Here is a 22,266-nt window from a genome sequence, read left to right on the forward strand (position 1 = left end):
GGAAAGGAGGACTCTGTGAAGCTTGTTGTTTTCAGCAACGCATCCATGGGAAACCTCCCAGATGGGGGAACACAAGGAGGGCATCTCATCGTTCTGATGGGTGAGAAAGGACGATTCTCTCCAATCTGCTGGAAATCAAAAAGGATCAGAAGAGTGGTTCGGAGCACGCTGGCAGGAGAGACACTAGCCCTGGCTGATGGTATTGATAATGCCATATTTTTGTCCACCCTCTATCTGAACTTACCACAGGTATGGTCAAACAGTGCACCCTACCTGTGATGTGTGTTACAGACAACTTCTCCCTTGTGGAGGCTATCAAATCCACCAACTCAGTGACTGAGAAACGACTGAGGCTGGAAATAAGTGGAATCAAAGAACTTATCCAGAACAAAAGGATCCAACGGATTCTGTGGTCTACTACGAGGGACCAGCTGGAAAACTGTCTGACCAAAAAGGGAGCATCTTCCCTTGTACTGCTTAAAGCACTGAAGGATGGACAGTGGAAGCTAGATGACTGAATAACTGGTTATGACTTGAGTTTATTTTTTTAGTTTTCTTGAAATATCCTTGCAGTCTATTTTTTATTTTTATTTTTTTTAAGAGAGTGAGATTTGGGTTTTTGTTTTCTTGAAATATCCTTGCAGTGTATTTTTTGTTTAAAAAAGAGAGTGAGATTGTTAAGTTAACTTCTACTGCAGCCTTTACGGTAATCTGTGAAAAGGTGAATGGGCGCTGTTGTTGGACGTGACTTGTTTTGGACTGTAGGAAGGCTGTTGCCACTACGCTGTGGAGAGCGTGAAATAAACTTGAATGAAAGATAACGGTTGTCTTATTTGCAACTTAACAAAGGGGTCCTAGGACCGAGCCCTGGGGGACACCCGTCCGCAGGGGGCGGGTGGCCGACAGAGTCCCTCTCCATGACACTTGGTAGGAGCGGTCATTGAGGTATGATGTCAGCCATGTCAGCGCAGATCCAGCCACTCCCATTCCTGCGAGGGCCGCGAGGAGGATCTGATGGTTGACTGTGTCGAAGGCTGCAGATAGATCTAGGAGAATCAGGACAGAGGAGAGGCCTTTCGCTTTTGCTAAGTGAAGTGCCTCTGTGACCGCAATGAGGGCCGTTTCTGTGGAGTGGCCAGTCCGGAAGCCAGACCGATTAGGGTCTAGGTCGGAGGTCATTCTGTAAGAGATAAGCAGTAAGTTGGTTGGATACAGCACGTTCAAGTGTTTTAGAAAGGAAGGAGAGAAGAGAGACAGGACGATAGTTGCCTATGACGGTGGGGTTCAGGTTTTTTTTTTTTATGAGGGGCGTGACTCTGGCTTGTCTTAAATTCGTATTCTTCCCAAACGCCCCAGCTCCATCCGATTCCTTAGCTTTTTTTCACTGTTTACTTATCATGCATTGCAACACTAATATATGGGCAGTACCCCAAGTCAGACTGCCCATATAAACATTTTCTTGGGGGTCTGAGGGCAGTAGCCCCCGACCCCCTCCCTGGGGCAGCACTTAAGTTAAGTACCCTCCCTTTGTTCACTTTGGGAGCTAGCCACCATCCCCCGAAATATAACACCTGAGTGCTAGTTCTATAGTGGCAGAGGAGCAGCAGACCAGCAGCAGAAGTGGTTTGAATGTTCAGTGCTGCATCTGTAGATACCAAGAACATGCAAATGGACCTTGTAGAAGTGGAGCAATCTTCCATTTACTTAGGTATGTATTTTTAGGCCGATTTTCAGAAAATAGGGCTAGGGCTTAAGAGGTTAACTGTGCATATGACAAATAAATATCTCTCTATCTGTACAAGATATAATATGTTTTCTAATGTTTGTGCCACTAACAGCCAGCAGCCTGACGGCACCGCCTACCACCATGGCCCTGCCCACCACCATGGCCCCACCCACCACCATGGTCACATCCACCACCCTGGCTCCTCCCACAAGCAGCTTGACCCTGGAGGCAGCTGACATTGCTGTGGTGGTCGTCTATTTTATCTTTGTCATGGTGGTTGGAATCTGGGTAAGATCCAATCATCCATCTATCCATCTATCTTATCTATCCATCTATCCATCTATCTATCTATCTATCTATCTATCGATCTATCGATCTATCGATCTATCGATCTATCTATCTATCTATCTATCTATCTATCTATCTATCTATCTATCTATCTATCTATCTATCTATCTATCTATCTATCTATCTATCTATCTATCTATCTATCTATCTATCTATCTATCTATCTATCTATCTATCTATCATGTTTTAATGAGCCTGGCTCTCAGGGTGAAAGACTACCTTTACTCCTGCTGTTATAATGAGCAGGCAAATTTGTTCCCATCTGTTAATAAAATGTTGGTCGTCCTGACCTGCCCTCTTTCTGACAGTCATCTGTCCGAGCCAATCGCAGCACAGTGCGTGGATACTTCCTGGCTGGACGCTCAATAAGCTGGTGGCCAGTGAGTTATCAATCGGATTATTATTATTAAAACAAACCCCTAAACCTAACCCTTTCTGTCTGTCTGTCTGCTTGTAATCATAGACGTTCTATGTTTGTAAAGAATAATGGCATTTATGGGAAATACTCTGCTTCTGAAACCAGACCCCATTATCTCTAACTAAACCCACTAACTCTAACTAACTCTAACCCCACTACCTCTAACTAACGATCTTGGGATTTTATTAATTGATAATCGCTAATTCAAATGAAGATCGATTCATAATCGGGAAATATATTTTTGGAACCCAGCCCTAATTATTATTGTTGTTATTATTATTATAACTATTATTATTTGTATTATTATCATTATTGTTGTTGTTCTTCTTTATATGTAACTTTTATTTGTCTGGGAACAGATTGGAGCATCTTTAATGTCCAGTAATGTGGGAAGCGGCCTGTTCATCGGTTTGGCAGGAACTGGTGCAGCTGGAGGCCTGGCTGTGGGAGGCTTCGAATGGAACGTAAGAACACTGGCGAATATATATATGTGTGTGTGTGTGTGTGTGTGTGTGTGTGTGTGTGTGTGTGTGTGTGTGTGTGTGTGTGTGTGTGTGTGTGTGTGTGTGTGTGTGTGTGTGTGTGTGTGTGTGTGTGTGTGTGTGTGTGTGTGTGTGTGTGTGTGTGTGTGTATATATATGTGTGTGTGTGTGTGTGTATATGTGCGTTTGCGTATATTTGTGTATATATGTGTGTGTGTTTGTGTATATATATTATATATGTGTGTGTGAATGGTAAATTGCTGGATTAATATAGTGCTTTTATCCAAAGCGCTTTACAATTTGTTCCTCACATTTGACCCATTCACTCACACATTCACACACCGATGGCGGAGGCAACCATGCAAGGTGCCAACCTGCTCATCAGGAGCAATTAGGAGTTAAGTGTCTTGATCAAGGACACTTCGACACGCTGCCCGGGAGGAGCGGGAATCAAACCAGGGCCCTGTTCCCTGTACGTGGCTAACTGAGTTAGCTGGATAATCTTCAGGATAACTTGACATAAGTCAGGCTTTTCGGTTCCACGAGCAGGTTATTCTAAATCACTATGGCAACAGATCGAAAAAATGTAACCTGCTCCAGCGCAGGTTTAGTTAAGTTAGCTGGATAAACTGGCCACTCCCTCGCAAAAGAATGCCAGCTCCCTTCCTAAGAGATCCCATTATACCATTCTGAATTATGTTTTTGTGCTTCGTTTTTCTAGAGGGGGCTTTTGAAATGTAAAATAAAAGACCTAAAATGCTGATAATAAATCATATTCAGCCTATGGATTTACTTTGTCCTAAATAATGCACGTCATAGCTATATGGCGCTCACGACACACTATGTGGTTATTTTAATAACGGAGTATTGCAAATGTGAATCCCGCAGGGATATTTTTAATGAATGAAACTTGGATCCTATCGGGCGTTTGGCTCTGATTCGTTTCATATTCTCTGCTGTGGATGTATTTGCTTAACTGGAGCGCCCGGATTGTGTTTCATTCAAGCATAAATTGAAGCGTCTTTACGCATGGATTGTGGATGTGAATTACGAGGAATCTGAATCTGTGGATTGTTGAATTGTATCACTGACTGTTACACGTTATTGTGATATTGTAACTGGGATTAAAATGTCTGAGGAGATGCGCTGTTTGACGGACTTGATGACGTGGACGTGACTTGAGAAAATGTAATTAGTTTTGATGAATGAATTTGAGAAAATGCATTTATCTGTTCAAGCACTGTTATCTGATGATGAAAAAGAGGGTGATGAACATTACTGGTATAAACCAAAGGTTAATCAATTCAATGCATGTATGGATGATGTCCGAAACAGATTAAAACCTGATTAATAGTGAAACTGTTAAGTGTGTGTGTGTGTGTGTGTGTGTGTGTGTGTGTGTTGTGTGTGTATGTGTGTGCAGGCAGCCTGGGTGTTGGTGGCGTTAGGCTGGGTGTTTGTACCTGTCTACATCTCTGCTGGGGTTGTCACTATGCCTGAGTACCTTGCTCGACGGTTCGGAGGCCAGAGAATTCGAATCTACATGTCAGTCCTGTCCCTGATACTGTACATCTTCACCAAGATCTCCGTAAGACACACACACACACACACACACACACACACACACACACACACACACACACACACACACACACATGCACACACATACACAGATACACACACACACACATGCATACACAAATACACACATACACACACACAGACATGTACACAGATACAAACAAATACACATTCATACACATGCACTATCTCTGTCTTTCTCTCTCTCTCTCTCTCTCTCTCTCTCTCTCTCTCTCTCTCTCTCTCTCTCTCTCTCTCTTTCTCTCTCTCTGTCTCTCTCTTTATCTATCTTTCTCTCTTTCTGTCTCTGTGTGTCTGTGTCTCTGTCTCTTTCTATCTCTACCTCTCTCTTTCTCTCTACATCTCTCTCTTTTGCTCTCTCTACCTCTATCTCTCCTTTTCTCTCTCCCTCTCTCTCTCTACCTCTCTCGCCCCTCTCTCTTTTGCTCTCTCTCTCTCTCGCTCTCTCTCTCTCTCTCTCTCTCTCTCTCTCTCTCTCTCTCTCTACATCTCTCTCTACATCTCTCACTCTCTTTTGCTCTCTCTACCTCTCTCTCGTTTGCTCTCTCTCTCTCATTCTCTCTCGTTCTCTCTCTTTACCTCTACCCCTCTCTCTACCTCTCTTTCTCTCTACCCCTCTCTCTACCTCTCTTTCTCTCTACCTATCTCTACCTATACCTATCTCTCTACCTCTCTCTCTTTCTCGATCTCTCTTGCTCTCTCTCTCTATCTCTCTCTCTCTCTCTCTTTCTCTACCCCTCTCCGTCTTTATCTCTCTCTCTCTCTCTCTCTCTCTCTCTCTCTCTCTCTCTCTCTCTCTCAGACAGATATATTTTCTGGAGCATTATTCATCCAGATTTCTCTGGGTTGGGACCTTTATCTGTCTACTGCCCTCCTACTGCTGAGCACCGCTGTTTACACTGTGGCAGGTAACCTTTAACCTTTAACCCTTAACCCTAACTAACCTTAACCCTGCTGTCTACACTGTGGCCATAGAATGGGCCCATGTAATAATGTGATTCTGAGTAGCTCAGCATGTTTCTGATACCATGCCAAGGGGCATACCAACACATGGGTGCTGCAGCTAGTGTCATAATCACATAACTCTACATGGGTCTAACCGTTAACCCTAACCCTAACTGTTAACTCTAACCCTAACTGCTAACCCTAACCCCAACCGTTAACTCTAACCATTAACCCTAGCTGTTAACCCTAACCCAAACCATAACCGATAACTCTAACCCGACCAAACAGTCCAAAACACTGAGAGAATTTGTAGCCTGCATCAGTACAACCTGAGACCAGAGACAGACACTTACCTGGCTGTGTGTGTGTGTGTGTGTGTGTGTGTGTGTGTGTGTGTGTGTGTGTGTGTGTGTGTGTGTGTGTGTGTGTGTGTGTGTGTGTGTGTGTGTGTGTGTGTGTGTGTGTGTGTGTGTGTGTGTGTGTGTGTGTGTGTGTGTGTGTGTGTGTGTGTGTGTGTGTGTGTGTGTGTGTGTGTGTGTGTGTGTGTGTGTGTGTGCGTGCGTGTGCGTGTGCGTGTGTGTGTATGTAGGAGGACTGACAGCAGTGATCTATACTGATGCTCTCCAGACAGTGATAATGGTGGGTGGAGCCTTCACACTGATGTTTATAGGTAACACACACACACACACACACACACACACACACACACACACACACACACACACACACACACACACACACACACACACACACACACACACACACACACACACACACACATACACAGTATCAGTATTCGGTCTAACCAGCAGAGGGTGCTGCTGTTCCAACAGACTGATTCTGTATTTTGTATACTATGATTGTATTGTGTATGTAGTGTAAATGTATTCTGTATATACTATGAATGTATTCTTTATATACTATAAATGTATTCTGTACTGTATATAGTAGTAGTAGTAGTAGTAGTAGTAGTAGTAGTAGTAGTAGTAGTAGTAGTAGTAGTAGTAGTAGTAGTAGTAGTAGTAGTAGTAGTAGTAGTAGTAGTAGTAGTAGTAGTAGTCGTTTTGTATCATCACATACAATACAATATGCACAATCATTCCAGACTCTCAACGTTCTTTGATTATGGCAGTGACTGAAAAGGTACAGGCTGAAGTGAAGCATAATGCTTATACTGTATATGCCTGCCCTATATTCCTATCAAATTAAGCCTCCTAAAAGCAAATGACTCATTCTTAAATGTATATCAGCATTGTACATACATCTTCTTTTAATCCGTTTCTCAGCTTTTTGAACAGTAAACTTACAAACGTCTCTCAAATCATATGTCCTGTATTGAAAAAACTTTGATTTAGCTCTGTACATTATTTGCAATATTTTATAATAAACCAAATCATTACATTTCATAACATGAGACTTTATAAACAGTGGATTTGTGTAGTCATAGTAATCACCCTTATACATGCTCTGAATGGCCTGCTTTTGCAGTAAGACTATTGGATTTACAGTACAGTCTTTTTAAATGTCGACCCCCATATTTCCACAAAGTATAATAATAATAATAATAATAATAATAATAATAATAATAATAATAATAATAATAATAATAATAATAATAATAATAATAATAATAATAATAATAATAATAATAATAATAATAATAATAATAATAATAATAATAATAATAATAATAATAATAATGTGTATTATTTCTTGTTTGTTTTCTAGCTGCCTCAGTTTAGTGTTGTGTACCTTTGTTCGTGCCTTGTTTACTACTGCTCAGTAAAGCCTTTCATTATACTTTACTCCGTTGCCTCTGCCTCCTCTCTCTGGTTCATAATCATTGTCCAGCATTTGGGTTCTCTCACCTCCCCTAGCCACAAACCCTAACAATCATGGCTTCCGGTTGAGAAACATATGCAATCCCATCTCATTACTTTTCTCAGAAATGTTCAAGTTGTCAAAAAACCACAGTATTTTTATGATCATATAGTTTACATAAGAGAAGAACATGACCATATGACCAGACAAGCTACGTCAGGCCATCTACTGGCACCTAAACCTAGAACAAATCTACTCAAATCTTCTGTGACTTACAGAGCAATCATGGAATGGAACTCATTGCCAAGCTACTTCACTGAAATAGAATCCAAAACCACTTTCATGAAACAATTTAAATACCATCTACTAACAAGCATGCACTGAACCCTTATGGCATAGCGGTGAAAACCAATTGACAGTTAATTGTATTTATGTTGATGGAAGTAAGTGCTGCTCAGGAAGCACTATGTATTTGATTTTAATTATTTGATTTTTATACTTTATACTAATAAGTATCTTGTACAATATCATCCTTAACTGAGGATGAGATTGTTAATGTTGATAATGATGTAATTGATGATGTAATGGATGTTGATAATGATGTAATGTATTGATGTATTGAATATTGTTGTATTGTTGTAAGTGCCGGACCCCAGGAAGAATAGCTTTTGTCAAGTGCAAAAGCGAATGGGGATCCTAAATACACATAAACATACAAACATAAACCTTCAAGTTAGCAGGGACGGAGCCAATGGACAGGGAGGAGTTAATGATGTCTACCATGAGAGGACAGAGGGCAGGCAGGCCAGCCTTCACCAGGGTGGTGGGCATGGGGTCCAGAGAGCAGGTAGAGGGCTTAGAGCCTGACACCAACTTCATAATGGAGTCAGTGTCCACCAGGGAGAAGGATGAAAAGGAGTGGGTGGGATGGGGCAGGGGGTCATGTTTAACACCCGGAGGTGTGGGCGACACAGGAATAGACTGGAGCTGCTGGTAGATGGCATCGATCTTGGTTTGGAAGAATTCCGTGAATCTGTTGCAGAGATCAGAGAAGGTGGTCTGGAGGGGGTTGTCAGGGGGCTGGAGGAGTTTGGGTGGTCAGAGTAGAAGGATGATTTGGTTTGTGTGAGGGCGAGTCTGTAGGAGATGATGTGGTCAGAGTAGGCCTGGGTGTGAACAGTGGGACTTGTTGTCCTGCAGCGCATCTCCAACAAATCAAATCAAATCAAATTTATTTGTAAGGCCCGACAACACACGTTAATGTCCCCATGGGCCGTACACGTCTTCTTTAAACAAGTCAAGAAGAAACATAACAATAAGTCAAGAACAGAACAAGAACACCATAAGGTCCAACAAATTTAAAATAAATGCAAATAAATGAAAGAATGCAAGCACTCCCAGACATACCCAACGCGAAGGTAAGGAAAAACTCACTAAAACCTAACAATAGGGAAAAATGCTCCACAGGCAGTGTGGAGGAGAGAAACCTTAGAAGGGCCATTCAAGGGGGGATCTCCCTTCTTAGATGTCGGTGATATTAGTGTTGCAGACTAACAGTTGGTAAGCATGCACTCAACAACGAGCGGCCCTTGGCTTTCATGGAGCGGAGCTCGGGGGTGTACCAGGGGGCGGAGTGTGTAAAGGTAATAGTGTGGGTTTTAAGGGGTGCGAGGTGGCAGCTAGGGCTGTGTTGTAGGTGTTCACCAACTCAGTGGTTGAGAGCAGCTGGGAGTCATGAGCAAGGTGGGAGCTCAGGGCGTTGGTGAGTTCAGTGGTGGTGATATTGTTTGTGTTCCTGTACGTCATGGAGCGCTGTGGGCGGCCAGAGGTGGAGGGGACAGGAACTAAGAATTTAATTGCAAGATGATCAGCAACGTTGAGGTCCACACCACTGAGATTGGAGGGGGTGATTGTCTCGGTGGAACACACCAGGTCCAGTATGTGGCCTCTAGTGGGGGTGGGGAAATCTTTTTTTGTATCCACTTTTTTTCTCTCCTTATTTTCTATTTTTCTCCCATCCCAATTTCGCCTCGCCAATTCTCCCTTCAATTCTCCCCTCCCCTGTCTCGAACGTTGCTAGACTATGCCTCCCACTGGTCGGCTGCAGTGAGTGAGGACCAAGCCTTGCATCACGTGTCCCCTCCGGTACACGAGGAGGCAGCTGTCGCATCTTTTCACCTGAACAGCACGATCTCTCAGTGGCGAGGAGTAACGCGTGGGAGGCTCACGCTGCCCCCGATACTTCCTGATTTTGCTGTACAGGCGCACCAACCTACCTGTAGGAGTCACTGTCCACAACGTCCAATCCCCACCCACCGGCTTTCCCACCCCTAACACTGCCGAGAGCTGGGCTCGATACCAGCATCTCCTGCGTTAGTGGCAAGCGCCTTGCCCACTTAGCCGCCCCGGGTGGGGAAATCTACGTGCTGGGTGAGATTGTGGCAGGCAAGGAGGGACAGGAGGTCGTCGGAGTGTTGAGGTCGCCAAAGAGGAGAATTGAGGAGGTGGATGAACTGACGGAGGTGAGTAGATCACTTTTAAACACAGACAGTAATCATTTTAAGTAGCCTTTTACACTTAGTTGTCTGTTTTCACTTTTACTGGATTGTGTATTGCATGGAATGTTGTTATTGCCGTGCTGTCATTGAGATTTTTGTTACTTGTGAAGCTACAAATATGAATTGCCCCACATGGGATCAATAAAGTTGTCTGAATCTGAATCTGAATCAGATAATTCTGAAATAAACACGGGGGAGGGAGGAGGGGGACGGTAGATCAGGATGACAAGCACAGGCTGGGGGCAGAGCAGTTTGAAGGCAAGGCATTCAAATGATGTAGCAGGAGGTGGGGACAGCCTTTACCTTGAAACAGGTACAATGGAGAACAGCAAGCCCACCGCCTTCCAACACGGGGTTGTTGTAGTTAAGTGTAGCCTGGTGGGGTGGCCTGGTTGAGTGTGAAGAGTATGATATGTAAGGAAGTATATGAGCAGTAAATTATGTACAAGGCCTTATAGTTTAATATATCCTTAGATTTATCCAGGATTGCTACTGACTTTGAAACTTTCCTTGAATATAGTTCATATTATGTTGTTTCCATGTTAAGTTCTGATCAATAACTACCCCTAGAAATTGTATCTCGGAAACTCTTTACATTTTAACATCACAGATTTTTTACTCGATATCCCCATCTATTTCTTTTCGATTATCCAAAAAACTTTAATGAAGTTTTCTTGATGTTGAGAGACAATTTGTTAACATCAAACCAACATCTAAAACCAAACTCACTTACAATATTATACAGAAGTTCCTTTAAATTATTTCCTGAGCAATATACATTTGTATTGTCTGCAAAAATAATACATTTTAACAGTTCAGTAACATTGCAAATATCATTAATATAAAGTAAATCACAGATCAAAGTCAAAGGTTTTACAATAAACGAAAAACTATTTGAAATCTTCAATGATGCTTTTTACATTGTCCACTTTAGCATCAGAGCTATTTAGAAAATAACGTGGAAATTCAGATTTATAACCTCTATTCTGAATAATATTTTCCAAGTCCTTTGTATATTATTTTTTACTGTCCTCTAATATTTTATTGTAGTATTCCTTCTTCTGTACTCTCATAATGGGAGTCAGTTTTTTCTTATACAGCTTTCTTAACTTTGACTGGTTCTCAGTTGAAAATATTTCTTGTAAAGTAAGTTTTTCTTTGTGCACGCCCTTTGCATACTTTTAGTCATCCATCTTTTATCATATGTATCCTTCACCAAGCACTTTCTGCACAGTGTTTGTTGTATAGCTCTGTGAATGTATTCTGTATATATTATAAATGTATTGTGTATATACTATGAATGTATTCTATATACAGTATATTATAAATGTATTCTGTATACTATGAATGTATTCTGTATAAACTATAAATGTATTCTGGTCTGGCATGCTGCCTGGTGGAGATGTGCGTTCTACTGAGTGCATCTTTCTTCTATATCTATATCTATATCTATATCTATTACTTGTGCAGCTCACTGCAGGCAACTCACTCAGGCCATCAGGATGCTAAATGACAATAACACTATGTAACAAACCATCAAATACACTCACAGCACACACATCCACACGCACACACTCACTTTAAACAAACAACTCACTGCAGCACCCACTTTACCCACTTTAGACACTTAACACACTTTATATTTATTGGTAAAGAATTTGCACTACAACTCATACCTCATTACACCTTACTGTAAATTGTACCTAAATTGTACCTCATCCCATTTCTGCATTGTACTGTATATTGTATTGTAACTCAGTTACTTTTCTACTCTGCATTGTATATTGTATTGTATATTGAACACTTTTGTCTACTTACTTGACTTCTATTTTATACTTATTATACTTATTTTATACTTATCTATTTTTATCTAGCACAATCTCTGGAGCAAAACAGAAAGAAGCATTTTATATAAAAGTATTCTGTACTTTTGTATGACAACTAATAAAGAAACTTGAAACTTGAAACTTGGGTAGAGCGAGACATATATAACTGCATAACATATATAACTGCGTAACATATATAACTGCATAACATATATAACTGCATTTGGAATTTATGTGGACAGATTAATCAAGTGTGTGTGTGTGCGTGTGCGTGTGCCTGTGCGTGTGCGTGTGTGTGTGTGTGTGTGTGTGTGTGTGTGTTCAGCATTCTCCAGGGTAGGCTGGTATGAGGGTCTTTTGGAGCTCTATCCTGTAGCCATTCCCTCGGTAACAGTTGCTAACACAACGTGCCATCTGCCACGTAGTGATGCCTTCCGGTTGCTAAGAGACCCGCTGACAGGGGACTTACCCTGGCCAGGCCTGGTGTTTGGACTTACTGTCCTGTCTACCTGGGTGTGGTGCACTGACCAGGTAAGATCATGAACAACAATACATGATTAGATAATAGGTGCTGCTCTCTTTATATATATATCAAAAGCCTTTGATACAGTTGATCATCACCTGCTTTTAAAAAGGCAGGTGATGATCAATCTAGTATTGGCATGGATAGTGATGCATGTGATTGGTTTCAGGATTATCTATCTTCTATAGGTCAGTGTGTGAAATCGGAAATCAATCTGAATTCTTGTCCATAACTAAAGGTGTACCGCAAGATTCAGTGCTGGGTCCTGTCCTCTTTACTATAGTATTTATATTAATGATATTGTTTCTTCTTTGAATTACTGTCATGTCCATTTGTATGCGGACGATACTATTGTGTACTGTATCGCTGACCTTATTCAGTTGCCCTCAGATTTATTACTGGTGACAGATATGATACCCACCACTGTGTCCTTTATGAAAAGGGCTCTAGTTCAAATGTGTAACTAACTATCATTGGTATTTGTTTATTTTTAAAGCCATAATTGGTAAACTTCCCTCTTACATCACAACACTGTTGGAATGGAATTTTGGAACCTATTCTACATGTTCTAATGGTTCTTAGGGTTCGTCCAGTTTGCTCTGAACTAGATAAAAACACCTGGAATGCCCTCCAACTGACTCTGAAGCTGAAGGTTGTTCTTTTTTTTGCTGCATTTAAAAGTATGATCTCCGAACACTGTGTGTCGACTTGTAACTGTTTTAGCTGATTTATTATTGTTTATTCACATTTATTGTGCCTATAAGTATGAAATTGCTGATAAACTATGTTTAAGCCTGTCGTTTTATCCAAAGCGCTTTACAATATTTGTTCCTCACATTTTTACCCATTCACTCACACATTCACACACCGATGGCAGAGGCAACTATGATGCAAGGTGCCAACCTGCACATCGGGAGCAATTAGGGGTTAGGTTTCTTGCTCAAGGACACTTCGATGCGCTGCCTGGGAGGAGTGGGAATCGAACTGGGAACCTTTCGACTACCAGACGACGGCTCTACCTCCTGAGCCACTGTCGCCCCCATTGGCCACGTTTCAGCTATCCTGACTGTAATGGTTTCAGCTGTCCTGACTGTGGTGTTTTCAGCTGACTACCTATGCATAGGGGGTGACAGTGGCTCAGGAGGTAGAGTGGTCGTCTGTTTAAATCCTTAAATCTAAGGATATATTAAACTATAAGGCCTTAAACATAATTTACTGCTCACTTGTATTTCTTTACATGTCATACTTTGTGGAAATATGGGGGTCGACATTTAAAAATACTGTAAATCCAATAGTCTTACTGCAAAAGCAGGTCATTCAGAGCATTTAGCAGGCTGATTACTATTTTGAATTTGATTTGACCACACAAATCCACTGTTTATAAAGTATCATGTTATGTAATGTAATGATTTGGTTTATTATAAAATAATGCAAATAATGTACAGAGCTAAATCAAAGCCACCAAAGGTTTCTTTCAATACAGGAAAGAAAATATGATTTGAGAGACGTTTGTAAATGTACTGTAAAAAGCTAAGAAATGAGGGCGGCTAGGTGGCGCAGTGGGCAAGGCGCTCGCCACCAACGCAGGAGATGCTGGGTTTGAGCCCAGCTCTCTGCATTGCTACCAGCTTGGCTGGTCGTTCATACTAATACAATTGGCAGTATTAGGGGGTGGGAAGCTGGTGGGTGGGGATCGGACGTTGTGGACAGCGACTCCTACAGGTCGGTTGGTGCGCCTGCGCAGTAGAATCAGGAAGCAACGAGGGCGGCGTGTCCCTCCCACGCAGACACTCGCCGCTGAGAGATCGCGCTGTTCAGGTGAAAAGATGCGACGGTTGCCTCCTCGAGTACCGGAGGGGACACGTGATGCAAGGCTTCGTCCACATTGCAGCTGGCTTGTGGGAGGCATGGTCAATAGCGTTCGAGACAGGGGAGGGTAGAATTGGACAATACGAAATTGGGGAAGGGAGAAAAATTGTAAATGGGGAGAAAAAGTTTATCAAAAAAAAAATAGCTAAGAAATGGATTAAAAGGAGATGTATTTCTATTGTTAGGGTTAACTTGTGAAACAATGCTGATATAGATTTAAGAATAAGTCATTTTCTTTTGGATTTCAGAATAAGCATTATGCCAAAATCAAAGACATCTTGTATTGTGTGTGATGAGTTTGACTGAATAAAACTACTACTACTACTACTACTACTACTACTACTACTACTACTACTACTACTACTACTACTACTACTACTACTACTACTACTACTACTACTACTACTACTAATAATAATAATAATGTGAGATTACAAGAGTGTGTAGGGCACCCACACTAATAATAATAATAATAATAATAATAATAATAATAATAATAATAATAATAATAATAATAATAATAATAATAATAATAATAATAATAATAATAATAATAATAATAATAATAATAATAATAATAATAATAATAATAATAATAATAATAATAATAATAATAATAATAATAATGTGAGATTACAAGAGTGTGCAGTTCCTCGTACCTGGCTAACTGAGTTAGCCGGATCATTTTCAGGATAACTTGACTTAAGCTACACCTGTCGGTTCCCCGACGCACGATTGTCTAAATCACTATGGCAACAGATCAAAAAGTTTGAACCTGGTTGAGGGCAGGGTTAAGTTCAGTTAGCTGGATAACCTGCATGGCCATGCCCTCGCAAAAAGAAATGCCAGCTCACCTCACAGTCTAGATCCCATTATACCATTCTGAATTGTGTTTTTGTGCTTCGTTTTTCTAGAGGGGGCTTTTGAAATGTAAAATAATAGACCTAAAATGCTGATAATAAATCATATTCAGCCTATGGATTTACTTTGTCCTAAATAATGCACATCATAGTTATACGGATGAATTGTATCACTGTTACTCACAAGTTATTGTGATATTGTAACTGGGATTAAAATGTCTGATGAGATGCGCTGTTTGACGGATTTGAGAAATTGAATGAGCCATTGACATTAATTCATTTGAGAAAATGCATTTATCTGTTCAAGCACTGTTATCTGATGATTAACATGACTGGTGTCACCAGTATAAATCAAAGGTTAATCAATTCAATGCATGTATGGATGATGTCCGAAACAGATTCAAACCTGATTAATAGTGAAACTGTATAGCCTCCAAGCCTCTCTGACACCGTTATTTCGGGTCGCGCCTTGAAACTTTGGGAACCATGTATTTATATATAAAGTACATGATACCTAAGCCGAGCACATACAGTACAGATATCCTCATAAGTATCTATTCATTCGTATCGATTAGATACTATTTGGGCTTGTTTGTACAGTATCTACTTATTCTGAAAGAGTTGAACTAATTATTTTCTCTAGCAATAGATCTCATTCGATTATTCATTCCATTAAGCCTACTGCCAGCAGGCACATTTAAAGAAATATAATCTGATTGATTGGGGTAATGAGGGACTTAAAATGTGCCTGTATAGATTATGCATTTAACTTGTCGGCGAGGCTATTGAGCCGTACTGTATTGTACCCATTCTGCAATCTGTTAATAAAGTTTTAAATCAATCAATCAATGCCGTTAGAAAATCAGGATTTCTGCGATCGACACCTGCTGTCTTTTCAGGTGAGGCGGCCGCGCGCAATTATCCTGAGTATCAAGTCTGGTTCGAATTAACGAGACTGAATCAGCGTTCAAGGAACAGGGAAAGCCTGGATTCAAACATCGGGTTAATTTAATCTGGATAATGGGACTTTTGATCGACTTAGTTGAACCAGGTACGGGGAATAGGGCCCATGATCTTGAAACATCTCAAAAGTGGGCGAAGAGTAATTTTTCCAAAACAGGAGAATACATTTCTTGGCAAAGTATGTTATAATAATCAGCAATCTATATTTTTTTGGATCCATTTCATTCATTTAGTAAGTAGGCACATGGAGACAAGTCAAACTCCGTTTCCAATACAGATTTAGTAATATAATATAAAAATATAATGGGACTTTTGATCGACTTAGTTGAACCAGGTAGGAGGAATAGGGCCCTGGACACCCACACTAATGATAATCAAATCAAATCAAATGTATTTGTAAGGCCCGACAACACACGTTAATGTCCCCATGGGCCGGACACGTCTTCTTTAAACAAGTCGAGAAGAAACATCACAATAAATCAAGAACAAAACAAAAACACCATAATAATGATAATAATGTTTGTGTTTCAGGTCATAGTTCAGAGGTCGCTCTCCGCCAGGTCTCTGTCTCATGCTAAAGGAGGAAGTGTTCTGGGCGCGTACCTCAAACTGCTTCCCATGTTCTTCATCGTCATGCCAGGCATGATCAGCCGAGCCCTGTTCCCCGGTGAGCAGACAATATTCAATTATCTTGGTGTACCTGCTCAGATTGTGAGGCAGTAGCGGCTGTCATTTCCTATTTTAAAGCTGGAATCTGTTCTATTTCAGCATTTTTAGTTGGTTCACTCTGTTGTAGTGAGGTGTTTAGGAGAAGTGGGTAGGATTCAAGCGCAGGACAATGATGGGTGAGAGAGAGACAAGCACGAGTCGAAGTTGCAGATAACCAGGCTTTTACTGAGCAAGTCAACAAGGCACACGTTACAGGGGTACAAAACAAAACCGAACTTAAAACACGGGAACAAAAACCTCAGCAGGGCTGGAAAACGTGGCTAGGAAGCAGGAGCGGACTCACGGGGGAAATACAGAATAACAAGGCTTTCACGAAGGATAAGCAGAGTAGCACGACAGGATAACACCGGGGAGACATAACACAGCACGGAAGGGTACTGCGACAGGATAACCAAACAATGGCGCAACACTGGTAACAGGGAGGGCGAGATCCTAAATACTAAACACGTGATTGCTAAACAGGAACAGCTGGGGAACAGAGGATAAGAATACTGACACAAGAATACAAGGGAGACTAGACAAGACTAGACACTAACACAAGGACAGAATGAGAGAGAGAGAGAGAGAGAGAGAGATACCTTCACATGGTACTGTGTGAGAGGGAGACCTTCACATGTGTGAGAGAGAGAGACCTTCACATGGTACTGTGTGAGAGGGAGACCTTCACATGTGTGAGAGAGAGAGACCTTCACATGGTACTGTGTGAGAGAGAGAGACCTTCACATGGTACTGTGTGAGAGAGAGAGAGAGAGATACCTTCAGTTTTACTGTATAAAAGTACATTAGTCTGTAAAAGGTTGGCAATAGATAACACTGGACTCCATGGAGTGTGATTTGTTGACACTTGTTTGATTCCACACAGTAGAAGGGGATGTTTTGTGACCTTTTATTTATTTTATGTTACCTTATCTTATAATATAACAAAAACATCTACTGTGTGGAATCGTGTGAATCAAAAAAGTGTGAGGATGGACACTATTACATTGTGTGATTTGCTTTAGAAGTGCGAGGGATCCAGGGAATGATCTTTGAGTAATGCAACATTTAGTTACCAATGTACCTGTGTCTGTTGTTGCGATGCATTGAGGTGCATCGTTTGGTTTTAATGCTTAAAAACAGGGGATGTTTTAGTGAACCTTTTTAAGAGTACACTACATTGTGTGAGTACTCATATTACTGAGTAATGTTACATTTAGCAGGTCGATATGGCCATCTGTTGTTGCCTATTGGGCTTTGCCATGTTAGGATTATTTGCAACGCATTTATTTAGTTATGCTAAATACATAGCCTTTGTTTTTCAACAATATTTGTCATTTTGGTTATTTATGTTATTTAATAAACAGATATTTGCATAAAGGAAACAGTCTGCCCACTCCCATGTTGATAAGAGTATTAAACACTTAAATAACCCGTTAATGTACATTTTGAACAGACAGAAAATATTTGATTAATATGCAATTAATCCCATAACTATGTGACAATCATGTGATTAATTGTGATTAAATATGTTTATTGATTGACAGCCCTAATTCAGTGTGTGTGTGTGTGTGTGTGTGTGTGTGTGCGCGCGCGCGCGTGCGTGCGTGCGTGCGTGCGTGCGTGTGTGTCTGTGTGTGTCTGTGTGTGTGAGTGTAGATGAGGTTGGCTGTGTGGACCCAGCAGTCTGTCAGAGTGTATGCGGTGCGACCGTCGGCTGCTCCAACATCGCCTATCCTAAACTAGTGGTCGAACTGATGCCTGTTGGTAAGACACACACACACGCGCGCGCGCGCACGCACACACACGCACACACGCACGCACGCACGCACACACGCACGCACACACACACACACACACACACACACACACACACACACACACACACACACACACTCACTTGAATTAGGGCTAACCATCTAACCATATAACCATCTAATTATATAACCATCTAATAATCTGAGCATCTAATCATCTAAACATCTAATCTAACCATCTAAACATCTAAGCATCTAATCATCTAATCATCTAATCATCTAACCATCTCTTCATATAACCATCTAATTATATAACCATCTAATAATATAAGCATCTAAGCATCTAATCATCTAAACATCTAATCTAACCATCTAACCATTTAACCATCTAATCATCTAATCATCTAATCATCTAATCATCTAATCATTGAATCATCTAATCATTGAATCATCTAACCATCTCTCCATATAACCATCTAATTATATAACCATCTAATAATCGAACCATCGAACCATCTAATCATCTAATCATCTAAACATCTAATCTAACCATTTAAATCTAACCATCTAAACATCTTACCATCTAAATCTAAACATCTAAACATCTAAACATCTAAATGGTAAATGGCTGCATTTATAAAGCATCTAATAATCGAACCATCGAACCATCTAATCATCTAATCATCTAAACATCTAATCTAACCATTTAAATCTAACCATCTAAACATCTTACCATCTAAATCTAAACATCTAAACATCTAAACATCTAAATGGTAAATGGCTGCATTTATAAAGCACTCCAAAGCGCTTTACAATTTGTTCCTCACATTTGACCTATTTACTCACACCGAAGGCGGAGGTAACCATGCAAGGTGCCGACCTGCTCATTGGGAGAAATTAGGGGTTAAGTGTCTTGCTCAAGGACACTTCGACACACTTCCCGGGAGGAGCAGAAATCGAACTGGGAACCTCCGGATTACCAGACGACTGATCTACCTCCCGAACCACTTCAGATTCAAAAACTTTTTTTGTATTTTATTTTTTTTATTATTTTTTAAACAAACATGACAACACACAATAAGATATACAAGCATTAATTAACAGTGCATATCCAATGAAATCACCATTTAGTTAAATGTCTTATACAGGATATACCCCTAATACCTGTTATCTAGTACCCTACACACATATGCTCTAGCTCGTACCCCCCCCTCCCGGACCCCCCATTGGATAATCCATCCATTATAACGTTAGGTTATGACTATAACCAAGTTCTGTTAGTTAGGGCGATGCTTGGCTTCGCCTTCTGCACTATCTCGCGTACGTGCACGCGTACTGAATAAACCACAAATGTACCTCTAATACCAGTATTAGTCTGACCACACCCCTCATCAGCTTACCTTCATAAGCAGGTGTGTGGTCACCTGCTCTCCTCCTTCCCAAGCTTTCACCACAAGGTGAGGTCAAGGGCTGCAGCGGCCGTCCGAAGCCAAGCATCGCCCTAACTAACAGAACTTGGTTATAGTCATAACCTAACGTTCTGTATCGTTAGGGCTCAGCTTGGCTTCGCCTTCTGCACAAGGGAGGCCAAGCGGAGCCACTTGGCTGACAAATACACCCCGCTGACAGCCCCCCAAAACCATCAGAACAGGGAGGGCCGAGCCCCCCCGACCCCCCCTAATGGAGGGTATCCCCCCTATTAGAGGCTTCACGGGAAGGCGACGGACCCGACCGTGCGAAGAGCTCTCAAGCAACTTAACGCACAGGGTGAGCAGACCGTGGCTTGACCCACGACTACACACACGCACAACCCGCATGCCACCCGGGAACGAACGGAGGAACAACCTCGTTACTGCCCCCAGAATCACGGGGTCAAGGGCAAACCCAACCCCGTGGCAAGGCCGTAGCAGCGGAGCACGAAGGAAGACCCAGACCCACCAAAAGGACTGGACTCCCTGGAATGGGGGCCCGGAGAAGTCCATGATGCCAGCATCAAGACCCCACCAGGTGGGCACGTAGTGCCCCGCCCCCCACATCGCCAGCGTATTCGGACAAAGGCCCCTCAGTTACTGCACCTGGTATTCCCAGGCGGAACCAACCAGGCCAGTAAGCCGACAAAAAAGGTTAACCAACGGAAGCAGGCAGCGCACCGGGGAAAAACCAGGCAACAGGCTGTTAACCCTAGCCTGGAGACTGCGGACGAGACAGGCGCCAGAGGGGACAGCTGAACACAGCCGCCCCGGCGGAAGGAGCGTAAGCTGGCGGTGTTGCATGACCAAGCCTCCATTTAACAACCCCCACCCAGAGGGGTCGAGGCAGAGAAGGCTGACACGATTGGCAGACGTCATGAACGTGCAGGGGCACCCTCAACCGGTGAACCCGGGAGTTGACACTGCTCCAACACACCAGGGAATCAACCACCTCGGTGTTACCCAATGCGGTGGTTGTTCCTATAACCCCTCAAGAAAAAACTCCAAAACACACCTGCGGGTATACACCGGCTATACCGCAGTACAAGTGTTTCAGTTTCCAAAAAGGGTTAACCCAGGCCTACGGGTCGCAAACATCACTTCGGACCGGGCCTGGCGGTACGGGAAGCACAGGGTCACCAGAGGAGGTCAAAAAACCACCCCCACAGGCCCCTCTTCGCCATGCGTGAGAGAGGAGCGAAAAACAATGGAGAACCAGCCCCTAAGCACACCGTACCTGGTATTCCCCGGCGGTCTCCCAACCAAGTACTAACCAGGACCAACCTGTGTAGCGGCCGAGATCCGACGAGATCGAGCGCGTACAGAATGGCATGGCTGTAAGCCATGACGACAGTGCTGAGTAAAAACATACCCAACCAGGGTCTCCATAGCGCTTAACCCTGTGACACCCAGACCGACCTGGCATTTTTCCCCCTGAAAAAAGCCCAAGTCCCTCAGGGTACCAGAACAGCAGATCTGCATCCCCGGCGGACAACGGGTTCAACTGATCTGGACCAGCGTGACCAGAACCAGTCCCGTGCCCTAACCACGCCGACATGCCCCAGGAAAAGGGCAGATATGCGTGTTGATCTTAACATGAAAAGAAGGCGCCACCCAGACGTCGGGACGAACCGCGCCTGGTGGCCCACCCCAAGGGCGTGAGACCCCACTACATATGTTCAGATCCATCCCGTCATCATCCCCCAGACATGAACGAGGATCCGTCGACAACCCACCCAGGTCATGGGATGTGGTCGCCGGAAGAGGAAAAACCCCCCTCTCAGTTGCTTTATAAAAACGCTGTTTCAACCACAAGCAACTAAGGCGTGCCAGTCAATCGCCTGTTTACAGCGAGCTAGCACTATACGTGCGTCGGGACACACCCCCATCAATGAACAGGCTATTTAGACCTGCCATTGAATCCCCAAGGCGCCCAGGGGAACGACAAGAGGGGTGTGACACTCCCTAACTCCAACACTTCTGGAATAGAAAGAAGGAAGCATCAACAGTATGTATCCCAGTCTACACAGCCGGGGTAAAAAATGTACACATTTTTACATCCCACCACCCTCCCATAGGAAAGAGACGGGGATCCCCAGAGAGACTTCCCACGCGAGCTGTACAGATTGAAAAGAATATATTGCACCTTGAGCCATGTAAAAAACTGGTTTTAGGGCCTCCGGGGAAGAGGCACCGAACCCATACACACTCAATAAACGAATTGAATCGAATATACATACAATAGAAAAGGACCCTTCTAGAGGGTCCACTCACTTTGACAATCTGAGGAGGAAGGCTCTGTACTCTGATGGAGGCTTCCTCACATGGATCACATGGAAGAAGGAGTCCGAACTCACAGAAGGCCTGAGTAGGCGCTTGGTGAGGAGGAGCCCT

The 22,266-nt window shown here is 42.5% G+C and overlaps 1 protein-coding gene across 1 annotated transcript in view; it reads left to right on the forward strand.

The window, feature by feature from the left end:
* Positions 1–1,951: 1,951 nt before the first annotated feature.
* slc5a9 (solute carrier family 5 member 9) overlaps positions 1,952–22,266 on the forward strand; it is a gene marked incomplete at its 3' end in the record, with an annotated part of 36,471 nt that continues 16,156 nt past the window's right edge. The window contains exons 1-9 of the mRNA XM_084311251.1: positions 1,952–2,014; positions 2,383–2,454; positions 2,852–2,956; positions 4,398–4,562; positions 5,379–5,484; positions 6,111–6,191; positions 12,052–12,257; positions 16,473–16,608; positions 18,306–18,413. Coding sequence (XP_084167377.1) covers positions 1,997–2,014; positions 2,383–2,454; positions 2,852–2,956; positions 4,398–4,562; positions 5,379–5,484; positions 6,111–6,191; positions 12,052–12,257; positions 16,473–16,608; positions 18,306–18,413 — 997 coding nt within the window. The 5' untranslated portion in view covers positions 1,952–1,996. The remainder of the gene's footprint in view (positions 2,015–2,382; positions 2,455–2,851; positions 2,957–4,397; positions 4,563–5,378; positions 5,485–6,110; positions 6,192–12,051; positions 12,258–16,472; positions 16,609–18,305; positions 18,414–22,266) is intronic.

Source organism: Notolepis coatsorum (genome assembly GCF_963971535.1).
Source record: "Notolepis coatsorum genome assembly, chromosome: 3".
Lineage (NCBI taxonomy): Eukaryota > Metazoa > Chordata > Actinopteri > Aulopiformes > Paralepididae > Notolepis > Notolepis coatsorum.